General features: G+C 41.6%; 1 protein-coding gene across 2 annotated transcripts in view; it reads left to right on the forward strand.

Annotated features, from left to right (window-relative positions):
• CACNA2D2 (calcium voltage-gated channel auxiliary subunit alpha2delta 2) overlaps positions 1 to 26,259 on the forward strand; it is an 823,310-nt gene extending 797,051 nt beyond the window's left edge. For both annotated transcript variants that reach the window (XM_089525311.1, XM_089525321.1), the window contains 9 exons: positions 5,698 to 5,745; positions 8,620 to 8,691; positions 9,150 to 9,302; positions 10,706 to 10,758; positions 11,738 to 11,793; positions 13,204 to 13,327; positions 16,618 to 16,727; positions 18,718 to 18,806; positions 19,493 to 26,259. In XM_089525311.1, the coding sequence (XP_089381437.1) occupies positions 5,698 to 5,745; positions 8,620 to 8,691; positions 9,150 to 9,302; positions 10,706 to 10,758; positions 11,738 to 11,793; positions 13,204 to 13,327; positions 16,618 to 16,727; positions 18,718 to 18,806; positions 19,493 to 19,621 (834 nt within the window). In that variant the 3' untranslated portion in view covers positions 19,622 to 26,259. The remainder of the gene's footprint in view (positions 1 to 5,697; positions 5,746 to 8,619; positions 8,692 to 9,149; positions 9,303 to 10,705; positions 10,759 to 11,737; positions 11,794 to 13,203; positions 13,328 to 16,617; positions 16,728 to 18,717; positions 18,807 to 19,492) is intronic.
• The last annotated feature ends 640 nt before the right edge of the window (positions 26,260 to 26,899 follow it).

Here is a 26,899-nt window from a genome sequence, read left to right on the forward strand (position 1 = left end):
TAAAAGGAAAAAAAGCCAAAAAAAGGCAAGCCAGCATGTGAAGCCCATAATCCACAAATCAGAGCATGCCACCCTAAAAGGAAAAAAAGCCAAAAAAAGGCAAGCCAGCATGTGAAGCCCATAATCCACAAATCAGAGCATGCCACCCTAAAAGGAAAAAAAGCCAAAAAAAGGCAAGCCAGCATGTGAAGCCCATAATCCACAAATCAGAGCATGCCACCCTAAAAGGAAAAAAAGCCAAAAAAAGGCAAGCCAGCATGTGAAGCCCATAATCCACAAATCAGAGCATGCCACCCTAAAAGGAAAAAAAGCCAAAAAAAGGCAAGCCAGCATGTGAAGCCCATAATCCACAAATCAGAGCATGCCACCCTAAAAGGAAAAAAAGCCAAAAAAAGGCAAGCCAGCATGTGAAGCCCATAATCCACAAATCAGAGCATGCCACCCTAAAAGGAAAAAAAGCCAAAAAAAGGCAAGCCAGCATGTGAAGCCCATAATCCACAAATCAGAGCATGCCACCCTAAAAGGAAAAAAAGCCAAAAAAAGGCAAGCCAGCATGTGAAGCCCATAATCCACAAATCAGAGCATGCCACCCTAAAAGGAAAAAAAGCCAAAAAAAGGCAAGCCAGCATGTGAAGCCCATAATCCACAAATCAGAGCATGCCACCCTAAAAGGAAAAAAAGCCAAAAAAAGGCAAGCCAGCATGTGAAGCCCATAATCCACAAATCAGAGCATGCCACCCTAAAAGGAAAAAAAGCCAAAAAAAGGCAAGCCAGCATGTGAAGCCCATAATCCACAAATCAGAGCATGCCACCCTAAAAGGAAAAAAAGCCAAAAAAAGGCAAGCCAGCATGTGAAGCCCATAATCCACAAATCAGAGCATGCCACCCTAAAAGGAAAAAAAGCCAAAAAAAGGCAAGCCAGCATGTGAAGCCCATAATCCACAAATCAGAGCATGCCACCCTAAAAGGAAAAAAAGCCAAAAAAAGGCAAGCCAGCATGTGAAGCCCATAATCCACAAATCAGAGCATGCCACCCTAAAAGGAAAAAAAGCCAAAAAAAGGCAAGCCAGCATGTGAAGCCCATAATCCACAAATCAGAGCATGCCACCCTAAAAGGAAAAAAAGCCAAAAAAAGGCAAGCCAGCATGTGAAGCCCATAATCCACAAATCAGAGCATGCCACCCTAAAAGGAAAAAAAGCCAAAAAAAGGCAAGCCAGCATGTGAAGCCCATAATCCACAAATCAGAGCATGCCACCCTAAAAGGAAAAAAAGCCAAAAAAAGGCAAGCCAGCATGTGAAGCCCATAATCCACAAATCAGAGCATGCCACCCTAAAAGGAAAAAAAGCCAAAAAAAGGCAAGCCAGCATGTGAAGCCCATAATCCACAAATCAGAGCATGCCACCCTAAAAGGAAAAAAAGCCAAAAAAAAGGCAAGCCAGCATGTGAAGCCCATAATCCACAAATCAGAGCATGCCACCCTAAAAGGAAAAAAAGCCAAAAAAAGGCAAGCCAGCATGTGAAGCCCATAATCCACACATCTGAACATGCCACCCTAAAAGGAAAAAAAGCCAAAAAAAGGCAAGCCAGCATGTGAAGCCCATAATCCACAAATCAGAGCATGCCACCCTAAAAGGAAAAAAAGCCAAAAAAAGGCAAGCCAGCATGTGAAGCCCATAATCCACAAATCAGAGCATGCCACCCTAAAAGGAAAAAAAGCCAAAAAAAGGCAAGCCAGCATGTGAAGCCCATAATCCACAAATCAGAGCATGCCACCCTAAAAGGAAAAAAAGCCAAAAAAAGGCAAGCCAGCATGTGAAGCCCATAATCCACAAATCAGAGCATGCCACCCTAAAAGGAAAAAAAGCCAAAAAAAGGCAAGCCAGCATGTGAAGCCCATAATCCACAAATCAGAGCATGCCACCCTAAAAGGAAAAAAAGCCAAAAAAAAGGCAAGCCAGCATGTGAAGCCCATAATCCACAAATCAGAGCATGCCACCCTAAAAGGAAAAAAAGCCAAAAAAAAGGCAAGCCAGCATGTGAAGCCCATAATCCACAAATCAGAGCATGCCACCCTAAAAGGAAAAAAAGCCAAAAAAAAGGCAAGCCAGCATGTGAAGCCCATAATCCACAAATCAGAGCATGCCACCCTAAAAGGAAAAAAAGCCAAAAAAAAGGCAAGCCAGCATGTGAAGCCCATAATCCACACATCTGAACATGCCACCCTAAAAGGAAAAAAAGCCAAAAAAAAGGCAAGCCAGCATGTGAAGCCCATAATCCACACATCTGAACATGCCACCCTAAAAGGAAAAAAAGCCAAAAAAAGGCAAGCCAGCATGTGAAGCCCATAATCCACACATCTGAACATGCCACCCTAAAAGGAAAAAAAGCCAAAAAAAGGCAAGCCAGCATGTGAAGCCCATAATCCACACATCTGAACATGCCACCCTAAAAGGAAAAAAAGCCAAAAAAAGGCAAGCCAGCATGTGAAGCCCATAATCCACACATCTGAACATGCCACCCTAAAAGGAAAAAAAGCCAAAAAAAGGCAAGCCAGCATGTGAAGCCCATAATCCACACATCTGAACATGCCACCCTAAAAGGAAAAAAAGCCAAAAAAAGGCAAGCCAGCATGTGAAGCCCATAATCCACACATCTGAACATGCCACCCTAAAAGGAAAAAAAGCCAAAAAAAGGCAAGCCAGCATGTGAAGCCCATAATCCACACATCTGAACATGCCACCCTAAAAGGAAAAAAAGCCAAAAAAAGGCAAGCCAGCATGTGAAGCCCATAATCCACACATCTGAACATGCCACCCTAAAAGGAAAAAAAGCCAAAAAAAGGCAAGCCAGCATGTGAAGCCCATAATCCACACATCTGAACATGCCACCCTAAAAGGAAAAAAAGCCAAAAAAAGGCAAGCCAGCATGTGAAGCCCATAATCCACACATCTGAACATGCCACCCTAAAAGGAAAAAAAGCCAAAAAAAGGCAAGCCAGCATGTGAAGCCCATAATCCACACATCTGAACATGCCACCCTAAAAGGAAAAAAAGCCAAAAAAAGGCAAGCCAGCATGTGAAGCCCATAATCCACACATCTGAACATGCCACCCTAAAAGGAAAAAAAGCCAAAAAAAGGCAAGCCAGCATGTGAAGCCCATAATCCACACATCTGAACATGCCACCCTAAAAGGAAAAAAAGCCAAAAAAAGGCAAGCCAGCATGTGAAGCCCATAATCCACACATCTGAACATGCCACCCTAAAAGGAAAAAAAGCCAAAAAAAGGCAAGCCAGCATGTGAAGCCCATAATCCACACATCTGAACATGCCACCCTAAAAGGAAAAAAAGCCAAAAAAAGGCAAGCCAGCATGTGAAGCCCATAATCCACACATCTGAACATGCCACCCTAAAAGGAAAAAAAGCCAAAAAAAGGCAAGCCAGCATGTGAAGCCCATAATCCACACATCTGAACATGCCACCCTAAAAGGAAAAAAAGCCAAAAAAAGGCAAGCCAGCATGTGAAGCCCATAATCCACACATCTGAACATGCCACCCTAAAAGGAAAAAAAGCCAAAAAAAGGCAAGCCAGCATGTGAAGCCCATAATCCACACATCTGAACATGCCACCCTAAAAGGAAAAAAAGCCAAAAAAAGGCAAGCCAGCATGTGAAGCCCATAATCCACACATCTGAACATGCCACCCTAAAAGGAAAAAAAGCCAAAAAAAGGCAAGCCAGCATGTGAAGCCCATAATCCACACATCTGAACATGCCACCCTAAAAGGAAAAAAAGCCAAAAAAAGGCAAGCCAGCATGTGAAGCCCATAATCCACACATCTGAACATGCCACCCTAAAAGGAAAAAAAGCCAAAAAAAGGCAAGCCAGCATGTGAAGCCCATAATCCACACATCTGAACATGCCACCCTAAAAGGAAAAAAAGCCAAAAAAAGGCAAGCCAGCATGTGAAGCCCATAATCCACACATCTGAACATGCCACCCTAAAAGGAAAAAAAGCCAAAAAAAGGCAAGCCAGCATGTGAAGCCCATAATCCACACATCTGAACATGCCACCCTAAAAGGAAAAAAAGCCAAAAAAAGGCAAGCCAGCATGTGAAGCCCATAATCCACACATCTGAACATGCCACCCTAAAAGGAAAAAAAGCCAAAAAAAGGCAAGCCAGCATGTGAAGCCCATAATCCACACATCTGAACATGCCACCCTAAAAGGAAAAAAAGCCAAAAAAAGGCAAGCCAGCATGTGAAGCCCATAATCCACACATCTGAACATGCCACCCTAAAAGGAAAAAAAGCCAAAAAAAGGCAAGCCAGCATGTGAAGCCCATAATCCACACATCTGAACATGCCACCCTAAAAGGAAAAAAAGCCAAAAAAAGGCAAGCCAGCATGTGAAGCCCATAATCCACACATCTGAACATGCCACCCTAAAAGGAAAAAAAGCCAAAAAAAGGCAAGCCAGCATGTGAAGCCCATAATCCACACATCTGAACATGCCACCCTAAAAGGAAAAAAAGCCAAAAAAAGGCAAGCCAGCATGTGAAGCCCATAATCCACACATCTGAACATGCCACCCTAAAAGGGAAAAAAGCCAAAAAAAGGCAAGCCAGCATGTGAAGCCCATAATCCACACATCTGAACATGCCACCCTAAAAGGAAAAAAAGCCAAAAAAAGGCAAGCCAGCATGTGAAGCCCATAATCCACACATCTGAACATGCCACCCTAAAAGGAAAAAAGCCAAAAAAAGGCAAGCCAGCATGTGAAGCCCATAATCCACACATCTGAACATGCCACCCTAAAAGGAAAAAAGCCAAAAAAGGCAAGCCAGCACCTCAAGCCCATAATCCACAAATCAGAGCATGCCACCCAAACAGCAAAAAAAACCCAAAAAAAGCAACCCAGCACCTCAAGCCCATAATCCACAAATCTGAACATGCCAGTAGCAAAACCCACAATCCACACTTTGAAAACACAAAAAAAAAAAAAAAAAAAACCAGCACCCCACAGCAAAAGCATGGTCACACTGTCTCACCCCAGCCCACCCCACAAGAAGAAGGTAAAAATCCATCAACCTACCTGTAGAGAAATTCCTGATGGCCGGTCTTGATCCGAAGATACACCTGGCAAAGGCAGAAAAAGTCCAAAGCCAGGCAAAGTCCGAACCGCAAGTGGAACCAAAGAGTCAGAGCTCAAAATATCAACTCTTCCTCACACAGTCCACAGGGCCAGACAAAGGAGCAGATCAATGGAAGCCGGCTTTTGTACCTCAAGCCAGGCCACCCCCCCCAATTTCGTTAGCCAATACAGTTGATCAGCTTGATTTCTCAAGCCAATCACTGCTGCTAACGAAATTCAAAATTCGCGCCAAAGCTAACCCCTAACCCAGCCCCCTTAGGTTTCCGTTAGCCCTGGAAATCCCTGGAAAATCTGTACGTTGCACTTTGCATCATTTGAATTTCGCGCCAAAACGAATTTCGTAACCCGAAAAATAATTCGTAACCCGAAACAGTTTTTTCCAATCCACGTTTTTCGTATCCCGAAAATTTCGTAACCTGGGTATTTCGTATCCCGAGGTACCAGTGTATTCTGAAACGTGTACATGCTATCTTTTGGTAAACTAGTTTTGATATGCATTTAGAACATGCTTACTTTGATTCCCTCTCTTCTTTGGTTTGCAGTGTGACCCCTCCACAAGCTGTGAGATGGACTGTGAGGCTAATTACAAGGTAACTATGGGACATGCAACTCAACAGTTACTTCCTAAACTGAGGTCTACCATAATAATGACTTGTGTTTAGTGTTTAAAAGCCAAACAGACCTTTTGAACACTAGAATTGTTTGGACACTAGAACTGCTGAAGTAGTATAATATACATTATTAGATGTTCTTTACCTTTCTCCAATAAGTCATATGATATCCACATTTGTTTTTTAGAAAATCTGTTTGAAAGATGCATGCAAATATTGCCATACATGCATCTAGATCCAATGGTTTCAAACATACATGGACACACACTTTCCAGTCTTCATTTCCAAGGCTTCTATTGCATTGCCTATAGACTAGCACTTCTTTGATCTTTACACCCATGGAAGTGCCACAGATAAACTGAGGCTGTTGCCACACTGCAGAACTAATGCAGTTTGACATCGCTTTAACTGTCATGGTTGCATCCTGGGATTTGTACTCTCCTGCGACACTAGAGCTCTCTTACAGAGAAGGCTAAATATCTCAAAAACTACAAATCCTGGAATTCTATAATCCTGGTGGTGCAATGGTTAAATGCCAGTACTGCAGCCACTCACTCACAAACCACAAGGTTGTGAGTTCAGTCCCAGCCAGAGACTCAGGGTCGACTCAGCCTTGCAATAGCAGCTTCATTCATACTGTACTAAGCATCCTCTAAGTGTTTTACAACTGTAAACTAATTGCCCCCAACAAGCTGGGTATTCATTTTAGCCACCTACAGAAGGATGCAAGGCTGAGTTGACCCAGAGCCTCTGGCTGGGACTGAACTCACAACCTTGTGGTTTGTTAGTGAGTGACTGCAATACAGCCATTCAACCACTATGCCACCAGGGCTCCTTGCATCCTTCCAAGGTCTCTAAAATGAGTATGCAGCTTGTTGGAGGCAATTAGCTTACAGTTGTAAACCACTTAGAGACTGTTTAGTGAGTTATGAAGCATTATATAAATGAAGCTGCTATTGCTAACATGGAACTGTGGAAGTTAAAGTGGTGTCAAACTGCATAATTCTGGGACTAGAACAAATGTTGCTGGACTCCTGTTCCTGTCATTCTACAAGGTGGCACCCTTGGCCTGATGGCTAGGTCTGGTGGGAGCTGCAGTCCAACAACATCAGAAGGGCAACATATTTGCCATCCCTTTAGCAGATGTTCCTCCACCAGGATTTTGTAAAATGATACAGGTCTGTCAAGCAGATAGCCTTAGTATTGAGGTGTAATTCTGCTTATCCAAAAATCTACATTAGTCTATGACTAATAACAGCTTTCCAGAGTTTCCAAATTAAGTCTTTCCCATCCTGTAACATGAGATCTTTTTCTTCAGGCTGGGGTCATGCATCAGTAGATGCATGTCTACCACATAGCTACTATTCTGTAGATACCTCTCCTGAGACATTAAAAAAAACCCTTCACCTCATAAACAGCAGAGCCTCCCCAACACAGCAATTTTCATTTTGTCAAGGAGCAATGAGCAGAGACACGTCCACCTGTTTTCTTGTAGCTAAACATGCTGTGACAATCATCTGAAGAGACCTCCTGAGGCCCTTGCAATTTCTCTACAGATGATGCCTTTGCAGTGTGTCCAGCTACAAAAGTAACAGCTGGACCTGTCCCCATCCCCGCCAGACAACACAATATGCTTTATTGGGGGGCTGTACTGTTTATTTGGTGAGGTCTGGGGTGGATTTTGGCTACTGCATGGTTGAAACAGAATTCCAACCTCCACAATGACCATAAAAGTGAATTTTGATTGTGTAGGTCTGTCTTATACCATCATGGGGTTATTCAGACTGTGAAAATAATCGCAGTAGAATATGGGTTGAATCCCTGTTGTTCATATGCATTTCAAATGCATCCAATTAAGTTTGGGGACAGCTGCCAAAAACCCCACTTAACTCAGGATAATCTATCTCATTTTCCCCCCTGCGTTTTCTTAAAAGATTTGCATTGCTGACTGTATGAATAACCAATGCGAATAGACCCAGGATAAACCAGGCTAAAACTCTGCATGCCTTAAATATGTTTCAAATACATCTGCATCATTGACTCCGTCTTTATTCGCATGCTGACACATGTGAGCAACAGAATTCGCAGAGATGTGCACAGATGTGGTTCTGATTTTAAAAAAGATAGTGTGAATAATAAAACCAGAATACATTAGTGAGATTATTTGGATAGTCGAGCTAAAAAAACAATGTCTGAATAGGGCTCATAATTCACTAACAGGATGCTAGTCCATGGGTCTGATAAGCTTTGTGTTCATTGTTCTTGAGGTGATGCGATCTTGAGGCAATGTGATCAGAGCAGGGGTGGGGAGTAGGAGTAAGGAGTAAAGGAGTAAGAGGTTTTTACAGGAGTAGGAGTAGGAATAAAGAGTAACAAAATAGATTTGTTACTCCTTATTCCTCTTATTATATTGCACATGCAAACACCAAAAAAAACCACCCCAATTTTATTATATTGCACTGGGGAAGGGACTGGGAGGCAAAGAGGCATTTACACACACACACACCAGCCTTGCAAACCAACCAGGGCTTTTCCCCAGGGCTGGGGAGGAGGAATAGGAGTAAGGAGTAAGAGCTTTTTACAGGAGTAGGAGTAACATTAAGGAAAACAATCTGGAGTAGGATGAGGAGTAACTCTAAAATCACTACTACTCCCAAGCCCTGGATCAGAGGCAGCCTGGCAAGTATCTTGCTATAGGCCAGGGGTGGGAAACATGTGGTCCTCTCAATATCAGTGGGCTACAACTCCCATCAGCCCTAGACAGCAAAGCCAATTTGCCCACATCAGCTAATGCTGGATAAGAATTTAGAAGTTGTTGACCAGCAAACCCTTAAGTATTGTTCATTCTTACAGGACCTCCTCTGTGTGCTCATTGATGATGGGGGTTTCTTGGTCCTCTCCAATCAGGAGGATTATTGGCTGCAGGTAAGCTTCTTTTTTTTAAAAGGAATCTTAAGAATTTAGATTGTGCTCCCAGAAACAGGACCTCTTATAAATTTCAGTTATACTGAAGCGATTGTGGTATTTATTTCATAACAATGCCTGACTAACAGCCAAACTTTTAATCATGCACATTCAACATTCTTTCCTATATCTAAAAATGTAATAAACATTTTGTGGCTTTTAATGTTTTGTCCTTGTAATGTATTTTCCTTTGGCTTTCTGAAGGCTGGCCAGAGAACCTCTGTTATCAGATGGAGAAAGAGAATATAAGTAAAATAAAAAATGTGTTTAGTGCTGCTTCTTTCTTGCCCTTTATTTCCTGTTTGGGACTATTACTTATGAGAATAGGGCAGGAGGCTGACAGCAGTGCTACAGGAAGGAGCCTAGGAGGGGAACGCACAGCAGTTTCCATGGAATTATTGGTGCCCGTGCTTTTCCAGGTAGGAAAGTTCTTCAGCGAGGTGGATGCTCACTTGATGTCTGCTCTCTACAACCACTCATTCTTCGCAAGGAAAGAATCATATGACTTTCAATCTGTCTGTGCCACAGAAGCTCCAAGCAACACTGGAGGAGCACCACGTGGCGTTTATGTGGTGAGTTGTGGTTGCCATGCACTTACTGAAGTTTAGAAGCATTGCATGTTGATGTGGGAATTTGCTTCAGATCTGGGGATCAGGTGATCCTGGACAGCAACCAAAACAACTGCAGATGTTCAGGAAACTTCAGTGAGAACAAGAGGTTTATGTGGTTCTCTCTCCTGTTACAAACAAAATAGAAAGATGTTTGAGGTAGCATGGATAGGGATTGTTGCATGTTTTAGATGCAAACTAGTACAGTTTGTGAAATATTATTGTGTGATATCTCTTATGGTAACAAGAATTCTGTAGAGATTTTGCAGGCTACAACCTAGTTTGATTTGAAATTTGAAAGCTGTAATTATACAAAAATGTATCATACATTGCAATTGGAGGTGGTATTGATACTTTTCCTATATTGGAGGCAATTTTCAGGGAGAATATTATAGTTGCAGTCTGGGGCAGTCATTTAAGTAACTTTCCAGTTGACATCTATAAGGGATGAACTGGCCCTCCATTTGTCAGTAATGCATTTGTGATGACACAGAATAAGCACAATTCTGTTTGTTCCAGTAAGTTCTTTAATTTTCTGCTATTAGTTTCACTGTGGGTGTGCAGAACATCCAGAAGTGATGTGAAAGATAACTGGTGGCCAACAAACCAGAGTATCTAAACCACTGAGATGTTTCAGTTATCTCATCTTTGTCTAGTAAAAGTAAAATGAAAGTCTGAAATCTTGAACCTTGTGATGTGACAAATAACAATACAGTGGCCCCTTGGCATCCTCTGGGGTTTAGTTTCAGGGCTCCCTGTGGGTACCAAAATCCATGGATGGTCAAGTCCCATTAAATACAATGGCATAGTAAAATAGTGTCCCTTATATTAAATGGCAAAATCAAGGCATACATTTTATAATTTATATTTTTAAAATATTTTTAAAGCATGGATAGTTGAATCTGTAGATAGAGAATCTGTGGATACAGAGGGCCAACTGTATTTACACACCTTCATTTTGTGATTATTATCTGTGTATATTCTTGCAATGCTTATGGTTGGATTGCCTTGGAACTCATTAACATCTTGTTTTCTCTCTGTGCTAAGCCACCCAATTCCTATGTATGTGTAATTACTTTTAGGCCTTTACCAATGGCAAAGCACCATTACTGGAAATCAGTTTTCCTCCTGCAGTATATAAGCAAAGATCATATCCACCCCCAGTAAAGATACACTGAAATATGATGAAATGGTGGGGAATTAACAGTACATTACATGACCTCTCAGGCCTCTTGCTTGGTTCCTACTTTAGTAAGTTGCAGCATTTTGAGTTTGTGCTTACAAGGCATTGTGTTTACAAAGTAGCAACTGGTTTGTTAATAACTAATAACTAGTTACTAATAACTTCTTTATCCTTCCATATCCAGCCAACAATGGCAGATTTCCTGAATCTAGCCTGGTGGACCTCAGCAGCAGCATGGTAAGTCCTTTTGCAGTTTACTGGATAAGTACAGCAAAACAGGAATATAATATATTGAGCTACTCTGCAAATAGCATAATGGAATCATAGAAGCCACATCATGGGGCAGTTCTAGGGCTTCAAATGGAAGGGGGTTGGCAGGGGGCTGGACTGGATGGCTCTTGTGATCTCTTCAAACTCTATGATTCTACGATTCTATGGAGATTACTACACATGTATTTTAAACTGCAATTATAGTAATAAAATGGCATCTTTGGTGACACCTGTCACATGCTGTTGCCTCTGACCCCTTGCTCCTGCCAAGTGTAGTTAGGGTGCTCTTTTTTACTGATGGGGGAAGTCCATCAATAGCTCCCAATTGTGCAGCTGTCCCAGTTCTCCTTCTGTGCAAAATGCCGCTGCTGTGACAGCAGCAATTTTGGCACTCATGTGATGTCAGTCTCCTCCTCTCCCCCGTCTGACTTCCCCTGCACTATTCCCAAGTAGTCTGATTTGCTTTTTTTATTTTTGTATTTATTTTCTTTTTTAAAAACCTAAATTGCATTACCAGAACTGCAGAATTGTATTTAAAAAGTAAAAAATGAAATTAAATGAAAGGTATGCTGGATAGGACAAAGGGCAGGGAGGCGGGTTTAAGGGGAGTCAAGAAGAGAGCGCAATGGCAGGAGCAGCCTCAATTGTGCAGTTGCAAATATGTGCAATAATGGCTGCTCACAAAACAGTATGTTTGCATTTTCATTCATTTCCATGACTGCAGAGAGAACAGGACTTATGTGATAATGTCCTATGATTTATTTCAAAAAATGTTAGTAGAATTCTGGGAGTTCTTTGGCCCTTTCTAATCTTTTGGCATCAAAAAGTAAAAATAGTCATCTTCATGTCTTTTTAATCTTTTAAGACAAGGAACCTATTTTGACTGGTGACATGCACATTTTTTCTTCTCTGGTCAGCTAACAGCTCTTCCATTTTCTTCCATAAGGTCTCTGTTTCAACAGTTCTTGTATGGGCTAACCTACAACAGCTGGTTTCAAACAGGTAAAAATTTCTTGCTGTTTTTGTGCAGTCTCAAAGATATGATGTAGGGGAGCATTGTGGCTTACCTTTATTGCTGAGTGAGGCACTGTACAGACGGGCCCTACGGGGCACCATCATTATGTGTGAGGGGCGGCGCTTCCAGATGCAACTCGCCCCTCGCACGTGACGAGGGCGTCAAAATGGCAGCGCTCTGTACATACAGGTGCTGCCATTTCGATGTGATGGACGCCTAGAGTCCGCACATCCCAGCGTCATTGTGACGCCGCTAGTGTGTCATTGGCGCACTGCGGTGTCACAAACGCACCGCAGAAAGAACCTGCTTTTTGTGGGTTCTTTTCGCTGCGTGAGGGAGCCGCGCAGTTTGTCCACTGCGGCTCCCTCGCGCAGCAAACCAGGGCGGCAAGAGACCGCCCTTTTTGGGCGGTCTGTAGCCCGCCTAAGATTTTGAAATGGGAAATAAGAGGTATCTATTGTCAAAAACTTGGATTTGTTGCTGAAACTATTCAACACTCCTGCAGAATATCTCCCTAAGATCATATTTTCCAGCATATATTTTAAGACTGCATAGGATGCATCTAGGAAAGGATACTATAAAAGAGTTTAAGGTGGCCGGGGGGGGGGGGTAGATCAAATGGGTTTGATTATCAAATCCTCTATGTAACAGATCTCTAGGATGTCTTATCCTTCATTTCCTCCAAAAGTGGTCATTTACACCAGAACTGGCACTAAACTATCAGTTTGATCTTCTAAGCACAGTTACTTAAGAGTATACCCCACTGAACATATTGGGACTTTCTTGATAGTAAACAAACATGCCATGTGCCATGTGTGCCATGTGCCATGCAACTACCCTTGAACGACCAGGAAAAAAGATGTAGCATTCACTCTTCTCTGAAGAGCAACAGCTTTTCATCCCCAGACATACTTGCCCAAATAGTGCCCAGACACATTCATGTGACCAGTCAGTGGGTTGCCTTGGATGTGTAGCTGCATCCAGAAGCCTCCATCTTCCTTGCATACCCAGAGTAAAAGAAACCTGTCTTTCCCATTCTGTGGCTGCACCCACAGTGCAGAAATAATTCTGTTTGAAACCACTTTAACTACTATGGCTCAGTGCTATGGAATTGCTGGGATTTGTAGCTTGCTTACAGAGCCACAGAAAGAGAGAGATAGAGACCAGTTTAAGTAGCCTGGCAGAGATTTACACTCAATCAGCAGTTTTATTGAATATTAGTTTCAGAAGACTACAGTCCTGTAGGCATCCATCTGAGTAAGTCCCATTGAATGTAGCAGTGCTTACATTTGAATAGGCATGTACAGAGTTATAGTGTTACTGTATTTTATTTTAGATAATCTAGGAAGAGCAACAAAATGCTTATTTATCTTACATTTGATGTTGTCTCCTAACAGAAGATGTCACAGCAGAAGGAATGGAGTCCAAGGAGACCAGTTGCATCATGAAACAGACCCAGTACTACTTTAGTACACCTAACAATACAGATATCAACTTCATTGACTGTGGAAATTGCTCCAGGTCAGTGGGAGATGCCCATTGTATAGAGGTTCATGAAACTACCCACAGGTCTTGGTGTGCAGAAAGTCATTTAGGCCCGAAACAGATGATCCTTTTGAGCTGCTGTCTTGGCGTCTTTGGAGCACAGCATTTATACACCACACGTCCTGAAGTTGCCCAGGCCATTTACATATGGGTGGCTTCAAGGCGCTCCGACGGCGCTGTGTTTATACACCACATTCTGCCAGAGTGTCTTAAATCAGGCTTCTGGCAGCGGTGGGGTGGGAAAAGCCCACTTTTTGCCAGCTGAAAAGGAACAGCTCTTTGCCACTCCTTTTTCGGCCAGGGTAAAGTCAGATTGGGTCCGCAGCATGTGTTCGCTGGGGCCCCAATTTGTCTGCAGAAGAGGTGGCTTCAAGCCGCCCCTTCCACCAATCTCTTTCACCCCTAAAACTTCCAAGCTTAAGTCTCTTTTAAAAAAAGGTTAATGATTACCAGGTTTGGGGAGATCAAGGAAAATAATGAAAGACCATGTAGTATTTTATTTTAAATTACAGTATACTCCTGTTGTGGTTATGCAGACTGATTACTTTTGACTAATAAGCAATACTGTACTGAGTACAGAGTGCATATTTATACTAAAGATTGATACAAATTTTATACATTTTAATTATCACGGCTCCCTCTCCTCTTCCACATAATCCTGGGAATCACAGCTTGGTGCAAGTGGTGGTATGTTAACAGACACCTAGCAATACTAAAGGAACTGCATTTCCCAGAGTGCCTTGGGAGGAACCAATGATGGTTAAAAAAGGTAGAGGAGCAATCTACGCATTATGTTAAATACATTTAAAAATCTAAAATACTCCTAGGGAGCTAATAGGATTCAAGACTACGATGGACAGGGATGAGGAGTTTAAATGTCACCACCTTTCTTACACAAAGGCCCTCACAAATATTATACCCTCCAACACATTGTTGTTTGCATTAGCAGGGATGCTGCCAATGGTATCACTGGAAGTTGCCCTTTTGGTGCATACAGCCATAGTGGGAAGAGTTGATAGTGGGAACATGGCAGAGGAAGAAGGGGTCATCCCCCAGAGTCTTGACCCTAATATCACCTCCCCAAGATGGGTCTTCTCGATTTATTAATACAAAGGGGTAATATAAAAATATAGTAAGTGCAAAAATGCACACAACATAATTTGGCCTTATGACTTTTTTGTAGATAATATCCAGTAAATTTTTAAAAAGCAAGCTTGAGTAAGCATAAATGCTTTAGTGCATGTGTTTCAGCCTTTCTGTCTAGATGTTTCAGACTATAATTCTCATCCCCAGCCAGCATGGGCAACTCTTATGTTGGCAGGCAGTGATGGGAGCAATAATTCAACCCCTCTGGAAGGTGCTGTCACAAACCCACCACCACCACAGGGGTTTGTGGCTGCCCACAAGACAGGACAAGGATGACCAAAATTATAGGTTACATTAACTTGTGAAGAAGAAGCTACCAGCATGTCTTTACTGTCCTCTCAGCCAGAGTCAGGATGAATTCAGATCTACACAAGATATCACTAAGGCCTGTTACAGACAGCCAAAATAAAGCTGCTTCGAGTCACTTTGATGGTATGGTATTTCAATGATGCATGAGTCCTAACAGTCTGGAAGCTTCACCAAAGCTGCACTCCAGTCCTTAGGCCTGGAGCGTGGCTTTGGTGCAGCCTTTGGACTCTTAGGACGCATGTATCATTGAAATACCATACCTCCAAAGTGACTCGAAGCAGCTTTATTTTGGCTGTCTGTAACAGGCCTAAGATTCTAGGAGTCAAACCAGCACTCCCTGCCCTACAGCCTTAGGCAAGGAAACTCATAGACAATAAAAGAAGTTAAAAGGTAAGGACTGGATTCAGTCACAAAGGTAGTTTTGGGGATTACTCTCCCCCCTCCACACACACACAAACATTATTTATTTATAAAGGATGAGGGGAAGGAAATGCTTTGGAATTAACAAAACAGACTAACAGGAAGTATAGGTAAAGCTAACTTAAACATACAACATTAACCACATTAGGAAGAGATCCAGAGTTGCAGGGACCAAAGCATGACACATGAAAGAAAATGTGTTTGAGGCAATTGAGTAAACTGCAAGACTGACTTTTCTACTCAAAACTCAAGGCATCCAAGATGGTGTCAGCTGGTCAATCATAGGGCCTAAGTCCCAGTACCTCTATTTCCCAGCCTTTTGTGGACATATAGATGATCATATGAACTGAACTGAAAAATCTGTTCCAGCAGTCAGGCTTCATTGTGGTCCCAAGGAAACAAAAAGAAAAAAGAAATGATGCTGTGCAGGCAGTTATGAATCCTTTGACTAACATAAAATTAGAAGCTGGTAGAAGTCTTCATAAAAATGTTTTTTCTGATAGATGCCAGGTTGGTAAAAGCTGGTTTACTATTTGTTTTCAGATACATTGGGTAGATCAAATTCATTCCAGGTGGTACAGCTTGAGCAGGGAAAAAAATACAGTAATTCATTGCATGTTGCTTTTCTGAGATAAGCACCACTTGTTGCTTTTTACTCTTATTTTAAAATAAACCTTAAAAGACTATTTTTAAAGTCCCAAATCCTCCCTCATGATCCCTCCAAATGTTACTTGAAAGAGAATAGAGCATATCATCATGCTGGAACTTTTCATATTAGATGCAATCTCCCTACAATTAGTACTTGGACATATGTTCTCTTCCTATGGGGCCAAAAGTGACTGCAATATTTGTTATGTGAACTGAGATGTTCTGAAAGAAAGTAAAAGTAGTAAAAATGGCATGATAGCAACACTTAACCATTCTCCATGTTGTTGTTGTTAACTGCCCTTGAGTCAACCGTGGTGTTCATGGAGTTCATGGCAACCCTGAGAATGAGAACTCTCCAAGACCCCTGTCTTCCACTGGTCTGCCCAGGTCCTGAGGGCTCAGTCCCATGGTCTCTTTGACTGAGTCCAGCCATCTTTTCTTTCCTCTTACCTTTCCAAACATCATTGTCTTTTCTAGTGATTTATGCCTTTTCTTGTGATGTGGCCAAAGTACGACAGCCGCAATTTGGTCATCTTGGCTTCCAGGGAGAGTTCAGGTTTTATCTATTCTACAATCCATTTGTTTGTCTACTTGGCCACCCACAGTATCCTCAAAACTCTTCTCCAGCACCATATCTCAAATGAGTTTATTTTCTTTCTGTTGACTTCCTTTACAATCCAGCTCTCATATCTGTTCATGGCTTGGATGATTCTCGCTTTACCTTTTGTTTTTTTCTCCTCCAGGCTGTTCTATGCACAAAGACTGGCCAGTACCAACCTTCTATTTGTTGTCGCAGAAAAGCCAATATGCAGTCAGTGTGAATCCACCAAGCTTCTTCAAGCAGAGATAAAGGGTATCCTTTGTTGCTGAGCACTGTTGCATTAGACAAGAAAACTTTCAACATGTTTGACATGACATTTTCATTCCCAAGGAAAAATACAATGACAGATTGTCATTCATTTACTTTTTTCTGTTGTACCTCAACAAAGTAGAACAGCTATTCCCCCAGCAGCTCTCATGATTTCTCTGATACTATTTTTTTCTTCCCAAGAGTAGTAGTGGCTAAAATTACAAAGTGTTCATTAAAAATACACTTTATTCATTTAGTATAATTTAGTATTATAGAAGCAAACTTAATTCTCCTAATTTGAGTCTTGCATACCTAAAGCTACACCATCCATACATAAGAGGAAGCATTTATCAGACTCAGGGAATCATTAGATTCAGGGAAACCCAAAGGTTTTAAAGAGTACCAGGAATAAATAAGTAAATAAATAATAAAGTCAAAAATCACTTTATGCATCTAAGAGGGGGAACAGCCAGATGAGGACTGAGCATAGTCTGCAACCACAGAATAGTGATAAATTGATAAGATGATGAAAAACAGCACAGAAAACCAGAGATGAGAGGTTTTCTTTGAGTATTCCCAAAGAAGCTGTGGGCAGGTGGTATAACAAACAGGAGTTCTGCATAATCTAGTTCTTTGTTGCAAGAACCACTTGTAAATTACAGAAGAAAATCTCTGATGTCGTTTCACATTGCATAGTTTCAACACTATGATTACACTTCAGCTGCTAAGATTGTTTCCTGTGGAATTCTGGGGTTTGTATTTTGGAGAGGCACTGATGGAGAATTCCAAACAAATTTGAAAATCCCAGGATAACATAGGATGGAACCATGACTGTTAAAGTGAAATCACATTGCCATAATGATGTGCTGTAAAATGGCCTGCAGACAGAAATCCTACATAAAGTAGTGGCTTGTAATGCTCTGCCTGGAGTTTCATGTTCTCCCACCCATTAGCAGCTGTCAAATCCTGAAAGGTGCTGCTGCTTAGCAGCTGGGAGGGAAGGAAGCATGGTGGCAATTCAAATAATGAAGCAGCTGGTCTCACCACAAGGGTGTGCTCACAGAGAGCCAGGAGCCAGGAAGAAGAGCTACAAAATTCCCCATAACTGCTATTTAACATTTAAAATATCACATTTGTATTGAATTTCTTGGGGCCCATTCACACTGAAAAATAAACTAGTTTCCAAACCTGTGTAAATTGGGGAAGTTCACACATGTGCCGGTTTTTCCTGGCGGTAGTTCACATTTGTACCAGGTTTGCCTGACCCAAATTCGGGGGGGACTGATGCAAATCCCCCTTAACCTGGGTTTTTTTTAAATGGGGGGGGGGAGAGATTCTTTTTAAAAGAACCAGGGGTTTTGCGGGAGCCACCAAGGGGAACTTACAAATCAATCACATTTGCCATGCTCTTCCTCCCTCCTCTTTTCTCCTCCTCCTCTCCCCCACCTGCTCTTGCTGCTTTTCCTCTTCCTCCTCTTCCTCTTGCCCTCACTGCAGTGTCTCTTGTCCCTCCTCTTCCTCTGCCTCCCGCACCTGCCCTGGATCAGCCTTCCTTGACAGCGTCATCCTCTTCCTCCTCATCTGTTCCCCCCGCACCTGCCCTGGAGCCTTCCTCCCCCTCGATCTCCTCTCCCTCCTCCTCCTCCTCTGTCTCCCACTGCCCCTGCCTTGGAGCCTTCATCACCCTGGATCTCCTCTTCTTCATCTGCCGACTGCCAGGATTGAATCCTCCATGGCATTTTACCACGTTCCCAAATGTGAACGTGAATCTGGGATAAAATGCCATGGAGAGAGTCGATCATGGCAGATCAATGCCATGGACAGATTCAGTCGGGGCAAATGAATGAAATAAGCCAGTTTCCACACTGGGTTCTTTCTGAATGTGAATGGGCCCTTAGCCTAGTTGTTTTATATCACCTTTCTTTAAATAGCCTATCTTGTGTTTAATTTATTTTATTATTTTTTTGAGCTACATTTTCTTGACAATGCATAGCTCCACCAGGAGATCGCAACCAGTGTGAGCTAGTAGAAAGACCACGGTATCGAAAAGGTCCCCACATCTGTTTTGACTACAATGCAACAGTAAGTTGAAGAAAAGACTCTCATGCAGATACATGGAGTACATGGATGCACCTGAAGTGGGCTTATTCTATGGGAAGGTTATCCTCTTGGTTTTTAACTTCAAGGGTTGAAAGAACAGGACAAAACCTTCCTTGTCAAAAATAAACTACTGGTATGGTGAGAAAGGGCTGTCTTAGCACTTCAAATGTCAAGCTGAGCACAAGTCTATTAAGTGATGTATTCATAAGGAAGTTCTCTAACCTAAAAACGCAAGTAGCATTTTTGCTGCAAAATAATGTTCTTTGCAACATCTGTTCCACATTGTCTCTTTCATGAAGCACTTGCATTCCAGTAACAAAACCTGGAACAGCATCCAAACTAGGGAATGTATCTGAGAGGTAGTGCAGCTTTTATTATCTCTCCTTTAAATCTCACTGGAGTTCAGTTCTCTGACTTTTAAAAGTGCAGGTTTCCTTCTCTACCTCTAGAGAAACTGTAAACAACAAGCTCATTCCAGAGTCCACATAACACTGTGTGGATATAATCTTAGGAGAATGTAGGGAATGACATGTTGACAGAATCTTGACAAGACTGTAATTCTGTGTTGACCCTGCAAAAGTAATGGTTACAAGAGAGACCATAACTTATCTCTGACCATGTGTACAGAAAGTCTCTCACAGAAATCTCTCTTCCTTTTGTTTCCACAGGAAGACACCTCAGATTGTGGCAGAGGAGCCTCCTTCAGGCCATCCTTGAGTGTCTTGTTATCTCTGCAGTTCCTTCTCCTCTATTTGACTGCCAGTTGCCATTCACTGCCCTTGGCGTCTTGCCTTTGAAACATCCATTTAGTCTAGCTCATCCATTTTTGTTTTATGCACCATCTCCATCCCCTCCAGACTTGCCAGAGGAGGGCAGCTGCCTAGTCTCATCAACTCTGGTCTCACCTTGGCACTCCCTCATGAGGACCGTCTTGTTCTTCACTCAGAAGTCTAGAAGCTATGCTCATTGTTTCTCGTTTTCCTCCATCCTCTCCTTGCCCTTCCAGGGTCTCTGCACAGCAGGTTGTGCAAACACAGAGCTCTGAGCAAGACTTGGGGAAGCACGAGCCATCGTGACCCTCTCCACGTAGTGAACATCCTTGGGCTTTTATTCATTACTCCTCTTTTCACCCATTGAGCTGTTGGCCAAATACAAAGAACAGTGGCCTCATACCGTTTTTCCCCATTGAATCTGTGGAATTCTGGGAGACCTTTGTCAGTTTCATCAGGAGATTTCTCGTTATTTTATGGTTTTTTTTAAGGTATTTATTCAGCAATGCTGACAAATTACTGTTCTGTTTGAAACAATTTACCTTCTCATCCCAATCATGCAAAACAGTGGAAGCAGCAGCAACAATGAAAAATTATAACAGGAAAGAAAAATATACTCTTGCCAAATTGATTCTTTAGTTAACTTTTCAGCCAATTCCAGTGGCTTGTCAAACTCAAAGTAATCCTAGGATGTCACTGCAGCATCTCCATTCCACCCAATACACTCTGTGCTTTCTGATGCCATCGTTGCTGAGTCTCTCATTAGTTAGATCCCATCTCAGATCAATTTTAAAATTATTATTTTTAGCCTGAAAATTTTAATCTAGATCTTTCTACAACATCTAATTTCCAAGCATTTTAAACAGATAAATTATGGTATTTATTGTCATCAACAAAGACACAAAGAAAAAAAAAGGTTTTGACTTGAATTTTATGGTCAGTATTATTTATTTAAACCAGTTAAGTGCAAACTAAGAGGAGCTGGAAGGCAAGCAGGGGAAGAAGAAAAAATGTAAAACTCTGTGGGCACTCTTTTCTATTAACCCACACATGGTTGGGAAGCACAGTGGCTCTCACTGTTTTGGCAAAATGAATGGCAAGATAATCTCATTCTAGTAAACAAACAGTATGACCCAAACTCAATAATCCCTGACTCCAATCATTACTTTGCCTGTCCCATTCCTTACTGGGCCCAGACATGTTTGAGACAGTCAAGAAAACAAGACCATGTATTATATTCCCCAAATCACTGGAAAGACTTCACTATGAAATTTTGGTGGCCTCGTTCCTTTTGAGGTTGGCCAGTGGTGGAGTTGGCTAAAACAAAGAGGGCCTTCTTCCTACTTCACGGTGTCCCATTTCTAGTAAAAGATATTGTCCACCACACTGGCAGCAGTAGTCTGTGCCAAACCAAACCAAGAAGGTCATAGCCAAAGGTTTTCTTCCCCAGTGTTGTACAGATACTGTACGATTATAGTGCCCTCCATCTATCCAGTCCTGGGATTACCTGGAAGTGGTGAATTGAACACAACTGAGCCTCTAAAAGCAGGTATTCTGCAGACAGCTAATTATCTTCAGTGATCATGTATTTTACCTGGGAAATATGTGTGATCATAATTGACAGCTGCCATTCAGCTGATACAACACAGGACACTTCAGATGGCTCTCTAGGCACATATTCCATGGTTGAGATTGTTACTGATGGCAACAGCCGCACAATGTGTTGCAGATATTAAAATAAGAGTACATACATCACTCTGTCCTCAAATGCTGCCTATTGTTTAGGACTTTCCTAGAGGAAGTTGCCAGCCTTTGTGCCTACTTCTCGTGCACATACAGTAATAAGCATACTTTCATCATTTAATATGAACTATAACGCTTAGTCACAAGACAGTTCTAGAATCTCCTTCTCTTCAGCCAAATGCCCCCCTCTCCACTCAGGAGTCGCCAGCAAAGTGAGAAGGATCCTCTCTCGTTTCTCTTTCACATGATGTGAGAGCAGCTGTCTGAAATTCACTTCGGGGCAATGTGAAGAACTGCAGCATTGTACATGTAGTACAATTTGACCCAAATTCATCAGTGGGAAGCTGTTAAATGCTGCATTGGTAACCGCAATGGTCTTTCCTTGTGGCACAATGTGATGTGGTGCAGCTTACAGTAGCATGACAAAATGTGCACAACAGTGCTCCTCATTTTGATCTCATATGCTCGTTTTCTCAACCAAAAGCCTTTTCCATGAACTGATCCCTGACATACAACTTATTGTGGGTTAAGAATTTCATTTGCATTTATTACCAAGAAATACAGAAAGCAAACAATGACATCACCGTTACGTAAATCTGTATGTTTCCAAGCAAAAAAAGCAACCAAACTTACAGACCAATTCACAATGTGTCTCTGTGGGTACTTTGTGATCCTGGCTGGGTATAGTTTGGGGGAAATGTCCAGCAAAGAACGAGGTGTACCCGACTCCTGCAGTGGCTTCATGGCTTATGTGTGACACAGACTCTGCCACTTGTATTGGCTCCATAGCTGTGTTTCATTGCAAGGCATATACAAATATGGTCCATCTGGCAAAGCTCCAGTGTCTTCAAAATCATCCTACAGCATACAGTGTAGGTTATCTTCAGAGAAAATGAGTCAGTGATCTTACCTGAAGGAGAATTTCTGTGATTCTGGTCTAGTATAGCTTGAATGGTGAAATCAGGTCACTACTATAATAAATATACTAGTTTGATGCAATTACATAGTATATGTCTTGTGCAAAAAACAAAATCTTTGAAAGATCTGAAGACTTTTGGAGAACATATTGTGGTGATTTTCTCTCTTTCCAAGAATCCTTGTTCTTGGGACCTGGGAGTTGTTTCTTAAATCTCACAAAAGCCAGCTTCATCTTGCATCCTCTGCCCACACAGCCTCAGCCCTACCTGCCAACTGAATGTTGTATGTTTCAGATCATTGACTGAAAAGGTTTTGCCTCCCAAATCTTTCACTAGCTTACTTACAATGACATGCCACTGGTGCTAAGAGTATTGTTTTGCTTCTTTGGTCTTGTACAGGTTTTAGAAAAGTAAACTGGGACGTTCTAAAGAGCTCTAACTCTCTCATAACAGTAGAATAAGTACTGGTGTTCTTTGAGTATACTCCCAGTACTGCTCAGTTGCACTCATTGTGGAGACACTTCCAGTATCTCACTGGTTAATACCAAACTGTGCCAAATTGTGTGATTGTTTTGTGATGTGGACAAGTGTCTGTAGTGTGCTTGGCTGAAATTCTCCCAGTTCATTCCACTTGAGTCTGGCTAAAACCATAGTCTCCCATATGCCACTTGGTCTGTGGCTTCATTTGACTAGTGCTCTGAACCACCATAAGGTGTACCTCCTTAGTAGCAGATATTGAGAAATAAACAAAGCTTAAGCAAATACTGTAGCATTATCTGCTTACCAGGAAATGGCAAAGGATCTGCTGTACTTGTCTTGTTTACAAGGAGAGCTAATTTTGTTTAAAAAGGCTTTTCCCATCTTCTGAGTACCTTACAAGACTGGCAGTATAGATAGCTGTTTCTTGATCAGACACAAGACTGGTTGTTACTATTTTCTATCACACAGTCATGTTACAGCCACTCCAGTCAAATTGAAGGCTCTTTGTTGGTGGTTCCCTTTTAATAGACGTTCCTTTCAATGTTGAACACACCCAAGAAAGTATGATCCCAAATTTACAGTGAGGAGTCCTTTGGGCATTCATTTGTATCACCAATAGTATGCTAGCCTCACTCCCCAAAACCCTGATCAGCCAAGAAAATTTATACAAAAAAAGGGGAGGTGCTTGGCATCCATAATTTGTGCAGACGTATCTTCAAATTTCCATTTTTTTTCCTCTCTTGGGATCAGCCTATTTACCCCTTACCTTTGGTACAAAAAGAGAGTATGCATGCCACTGGTGAGAGTAGATTTGTCTTTGCCCCACACCACACCCATGCTTCAAGTGGGCTGTCCATGTTTTTTTAATAACCACAACATAGACATCTATTCAGTTAAGTGTGTAATCCTACTCTTTTATTTCAATGAAGCAGAATCAATGTTTTAAATGTTGAAAAATACTTAAAGAGGGAGATGACTAAGTGGCATTACTGGTTCCAGCCAAGCATTTGCTACAATCGTGTAGAACTAGTTTCTTCTGAGCTTAGCACAGGAGATTTTATGATGTATATGAAGAAAACACAAAAGAGTATGCTTACACACGGTATGGAGCATTAAAATTAAATACATCTGTATGCATCCTTCTACTTTCCACATAAGGAGTTATAGTTCGAGGGCAAAGCTATGTGACAGAAAGATTATGGGAATTGCTCCTGGAACACTTCAGATCACTTCTTTCTGGGGTTGACTAGCAGTTATTTAACATCACACAATACAAATTAGGCCATCCCCCAGTAACTTGCAGTGTTACTGAAAAGACTACTACTTATGTTTGGACCTTTGCTTTGCATGTAGTTTAGAGATGCCACTAAACCCTTTGTAAATGACTGTGACATTTGTTCAGCTGAAGATGTGCTGCATTAAATCTCGAGATCACCTTGAGAGATTAGACAGATTAGTTATCCGGTAAAAAGCTTTATCTGGTTGTTTTTTTAAATTTCCATCTAACATTTCTATCCTAATGACAGCTCAATACCTTCCTGGCACCTGGCTCAGTCTCCCTTTGAGAGGGAAGTGAAGGCTCCTGGACACTGAGCACTGGAGATAGGATGGATGATCTCCACATGTCCCCATATCAGACAGATCACAGATTATATCAGGTCGCATCCACCACTCAGCACTATGATTACATCTGGGCATCAAAGGAGATCCAGCCTCTGAAATAACCAGTCAGGGAATCAGTCACTATCAATGGTAACAGAGATACTACCCTAACTGCAGCCCCTTTCATGTGTGATGTTTGTGGAAGCCTCTGATCAGGGCTAAGGCAAAAAGGAGCTGAAGTGGAAGGTCTCCCTTTTCTATTAACTCACCCCTTAGTTTAAGCAGTACCCCTTCCTTGTGTTTTTCACCGTGGTTATAAGAAAGAAACAAAGGCCTTGTTTTTCTGGGTTTCAGAGCCAAAGAGGACAAGTATTTTGATTGTGAACTATTCCTAAGATGAGACAACAATGTCTTGTTTTCAGTTGATGTGGATGTTTTTTAATGACTTTTATGTTTGGATTTTTGTTTTGTTTTTTGAGGATAGGTGTTTGTGCATGAGCTGATGGCAACGCTGTGTGTGCAGGTCTGAAGATGGAAGCAAGTATCTTGGTTATTCCCCTACTGGAATTTTTCATGTGAATGTATAAATGTACATGGCTGATATAGGTAACCACCAGCTCTTTCCAAACTGCTGATCAGAAATGTAAATGAGGGCTGGTTAACCCATTTCCAGCACAGCTTGTGTTATCTATAGGGTATCCTTGAGACTGACTGGCCACATGGATGACTCTAACAGTCAAAATTACCCCTGGTTCAACGTTACATTTTCCTCCAGTTTTTCTTCCAGATAAATTCACTAAAGGCAGACAGAGATGGTACTAAGGAGGAGAAATGGCGGAGAGGTGGACTGAGAGCATGACGGCACTGCTATCTTTATCTCCAGACTAGAAAAATGGTAGCCTCATAGGTTATAGTTACTGAGTTTTCAGTAGCAAAAGAATATAAATATTTCCCCCAGGCTCTCAAAGTGGTGAAACAGTTTCAGAAAAGGAAGTGAAAGAACCTAAAATGGGAAAGATTAAAAGAGTACTATTTTGAAATAGAGGAGTATCTGGAGTTGGAAAAGACATAGCATACATAGTAATGAGGGATTTGAACATTGTGATGATTTCCTGAGAGTAGTAGTGGCACTTGAGAGAGTTAAAACTGCATGAGGCAGCAGATCTCTACGAAGGAACAGTATGGGGATGTTTGTGGCTGGAAAGAACCAGTAAAACTTTTAAGGGAGTCGGTCCCAGATGGTGACCCCCATACACTCATTAGAAGTCGCAGAAAAATGCATGTTCAAGCCCTTCCCCTGTGTCAGCTTGTTCTCAATATAGGGAAAGCAGCAATGAGACATAGGTGTAATTCAAACCACCTAACTTGTCTAATCCATTTAAAAATCCATTTGAATGAAAACAATTTCTGGTTAGGTAGGAGGGTGGGGAACAGAAAGAGATGTCCATAAGCCTGATAACAGTCTTGCAAGTTGGACTCCAGAGCCCAAGGGGCAGGGAGACAATTCATTAACAATGACAAGGCTAATTAAAGGTCATTTTGCTTGTAGCTTTTTCAGTGTGTGTTTGGTTATGTCTATGGGAAACGTGCTTTGACCAGATGGCTGGCTCTGTGTTACCAGGAGTGTATGTAAATCTGTAGTCTAGTCAGGTGCTGCTCATTCGAGAAAAAGTTTTTAAAAACAAATATACATAACTATAAATATATATATATATTATATTATATTATATTTTAAGTTAAAAACAAAAAGCAAAACACTGAGCAGCTGTTCTTACAGCTGCTGGGATCCTATTCCTATCATGCTTCATTTGAAAAGTTTTCTTTACAATAATTCAAACTTTTTTATTATTATTTTAATCTCTTTTTTTGTACAGAAGAGTTGGAAAATTTAAAAAAAGATGAAAATCTTTGTAAAATATTGTGTGTGTGTGATTCCTTGTAAAATATTTTCAAATTGTTTATTACAGAGGATCAGTTATTAAATAATGTTCATATTTTCACTTCAAATGCAGTGGTTCTTTTACTGGCTTACAGAATCAAGAGAATGGACAGATGCACCACCATCCTTATTTAACATTCTGGGATTTAGAGGTCCTAATTTCTCATATTCTATCCTGATGGAGACAAAAAGGAAGTAAGAAACGTTGGAGCCACAGGGACCAAAGAAGGTTTTGGGTTGAATCTTAGGAGCTTATCGCATTTTTAAATAAACCAAATTATCTATTTTTTTAAAAGGTGAATGGGGGATGCAGCCTGGTATTATCACACAGAAAATACTGTGACTGTCGCCACCCGGCTGCATGACATTTAAAATGCGCTGTGACCTAATTTCATGATGGACTGCGGATGCTAAAGAACTTGTTTTCTGGCCTGGTTTTAGCTTTCTCTTAGGTCCTGTCTATATTGGTGATTTACCCTAAGTTCCCCGTAGGCTCACTGCATCCTGCTTACACAGCACAGGGCCCAAACCCCGAATCTGGTCCAGACTGTCTTCATGATGCCCCCACCCAGGTCAGAGCTTCTTCCCCCTAACCTGCATTTAAATAACTCACCATTTGCTACA

Source organism: Sceloporus occidentalis, unplaced genomic scaffold, assembly GCF_023333645.1.
Source record: "Sceloporus occidentalis isolate IW3139 unplaced genomic scaffold, rSceOcc1.0.p SCAF_1, whole genome shotgun sequence".
Taxonomy (NCBI): domain Eukaryota; kingdom Metazoa; phylum Chordata; class Lepidosauria; order Squamata; family Phrynosomatidae; genus Sceloporus; species Sceloporus occidentalis.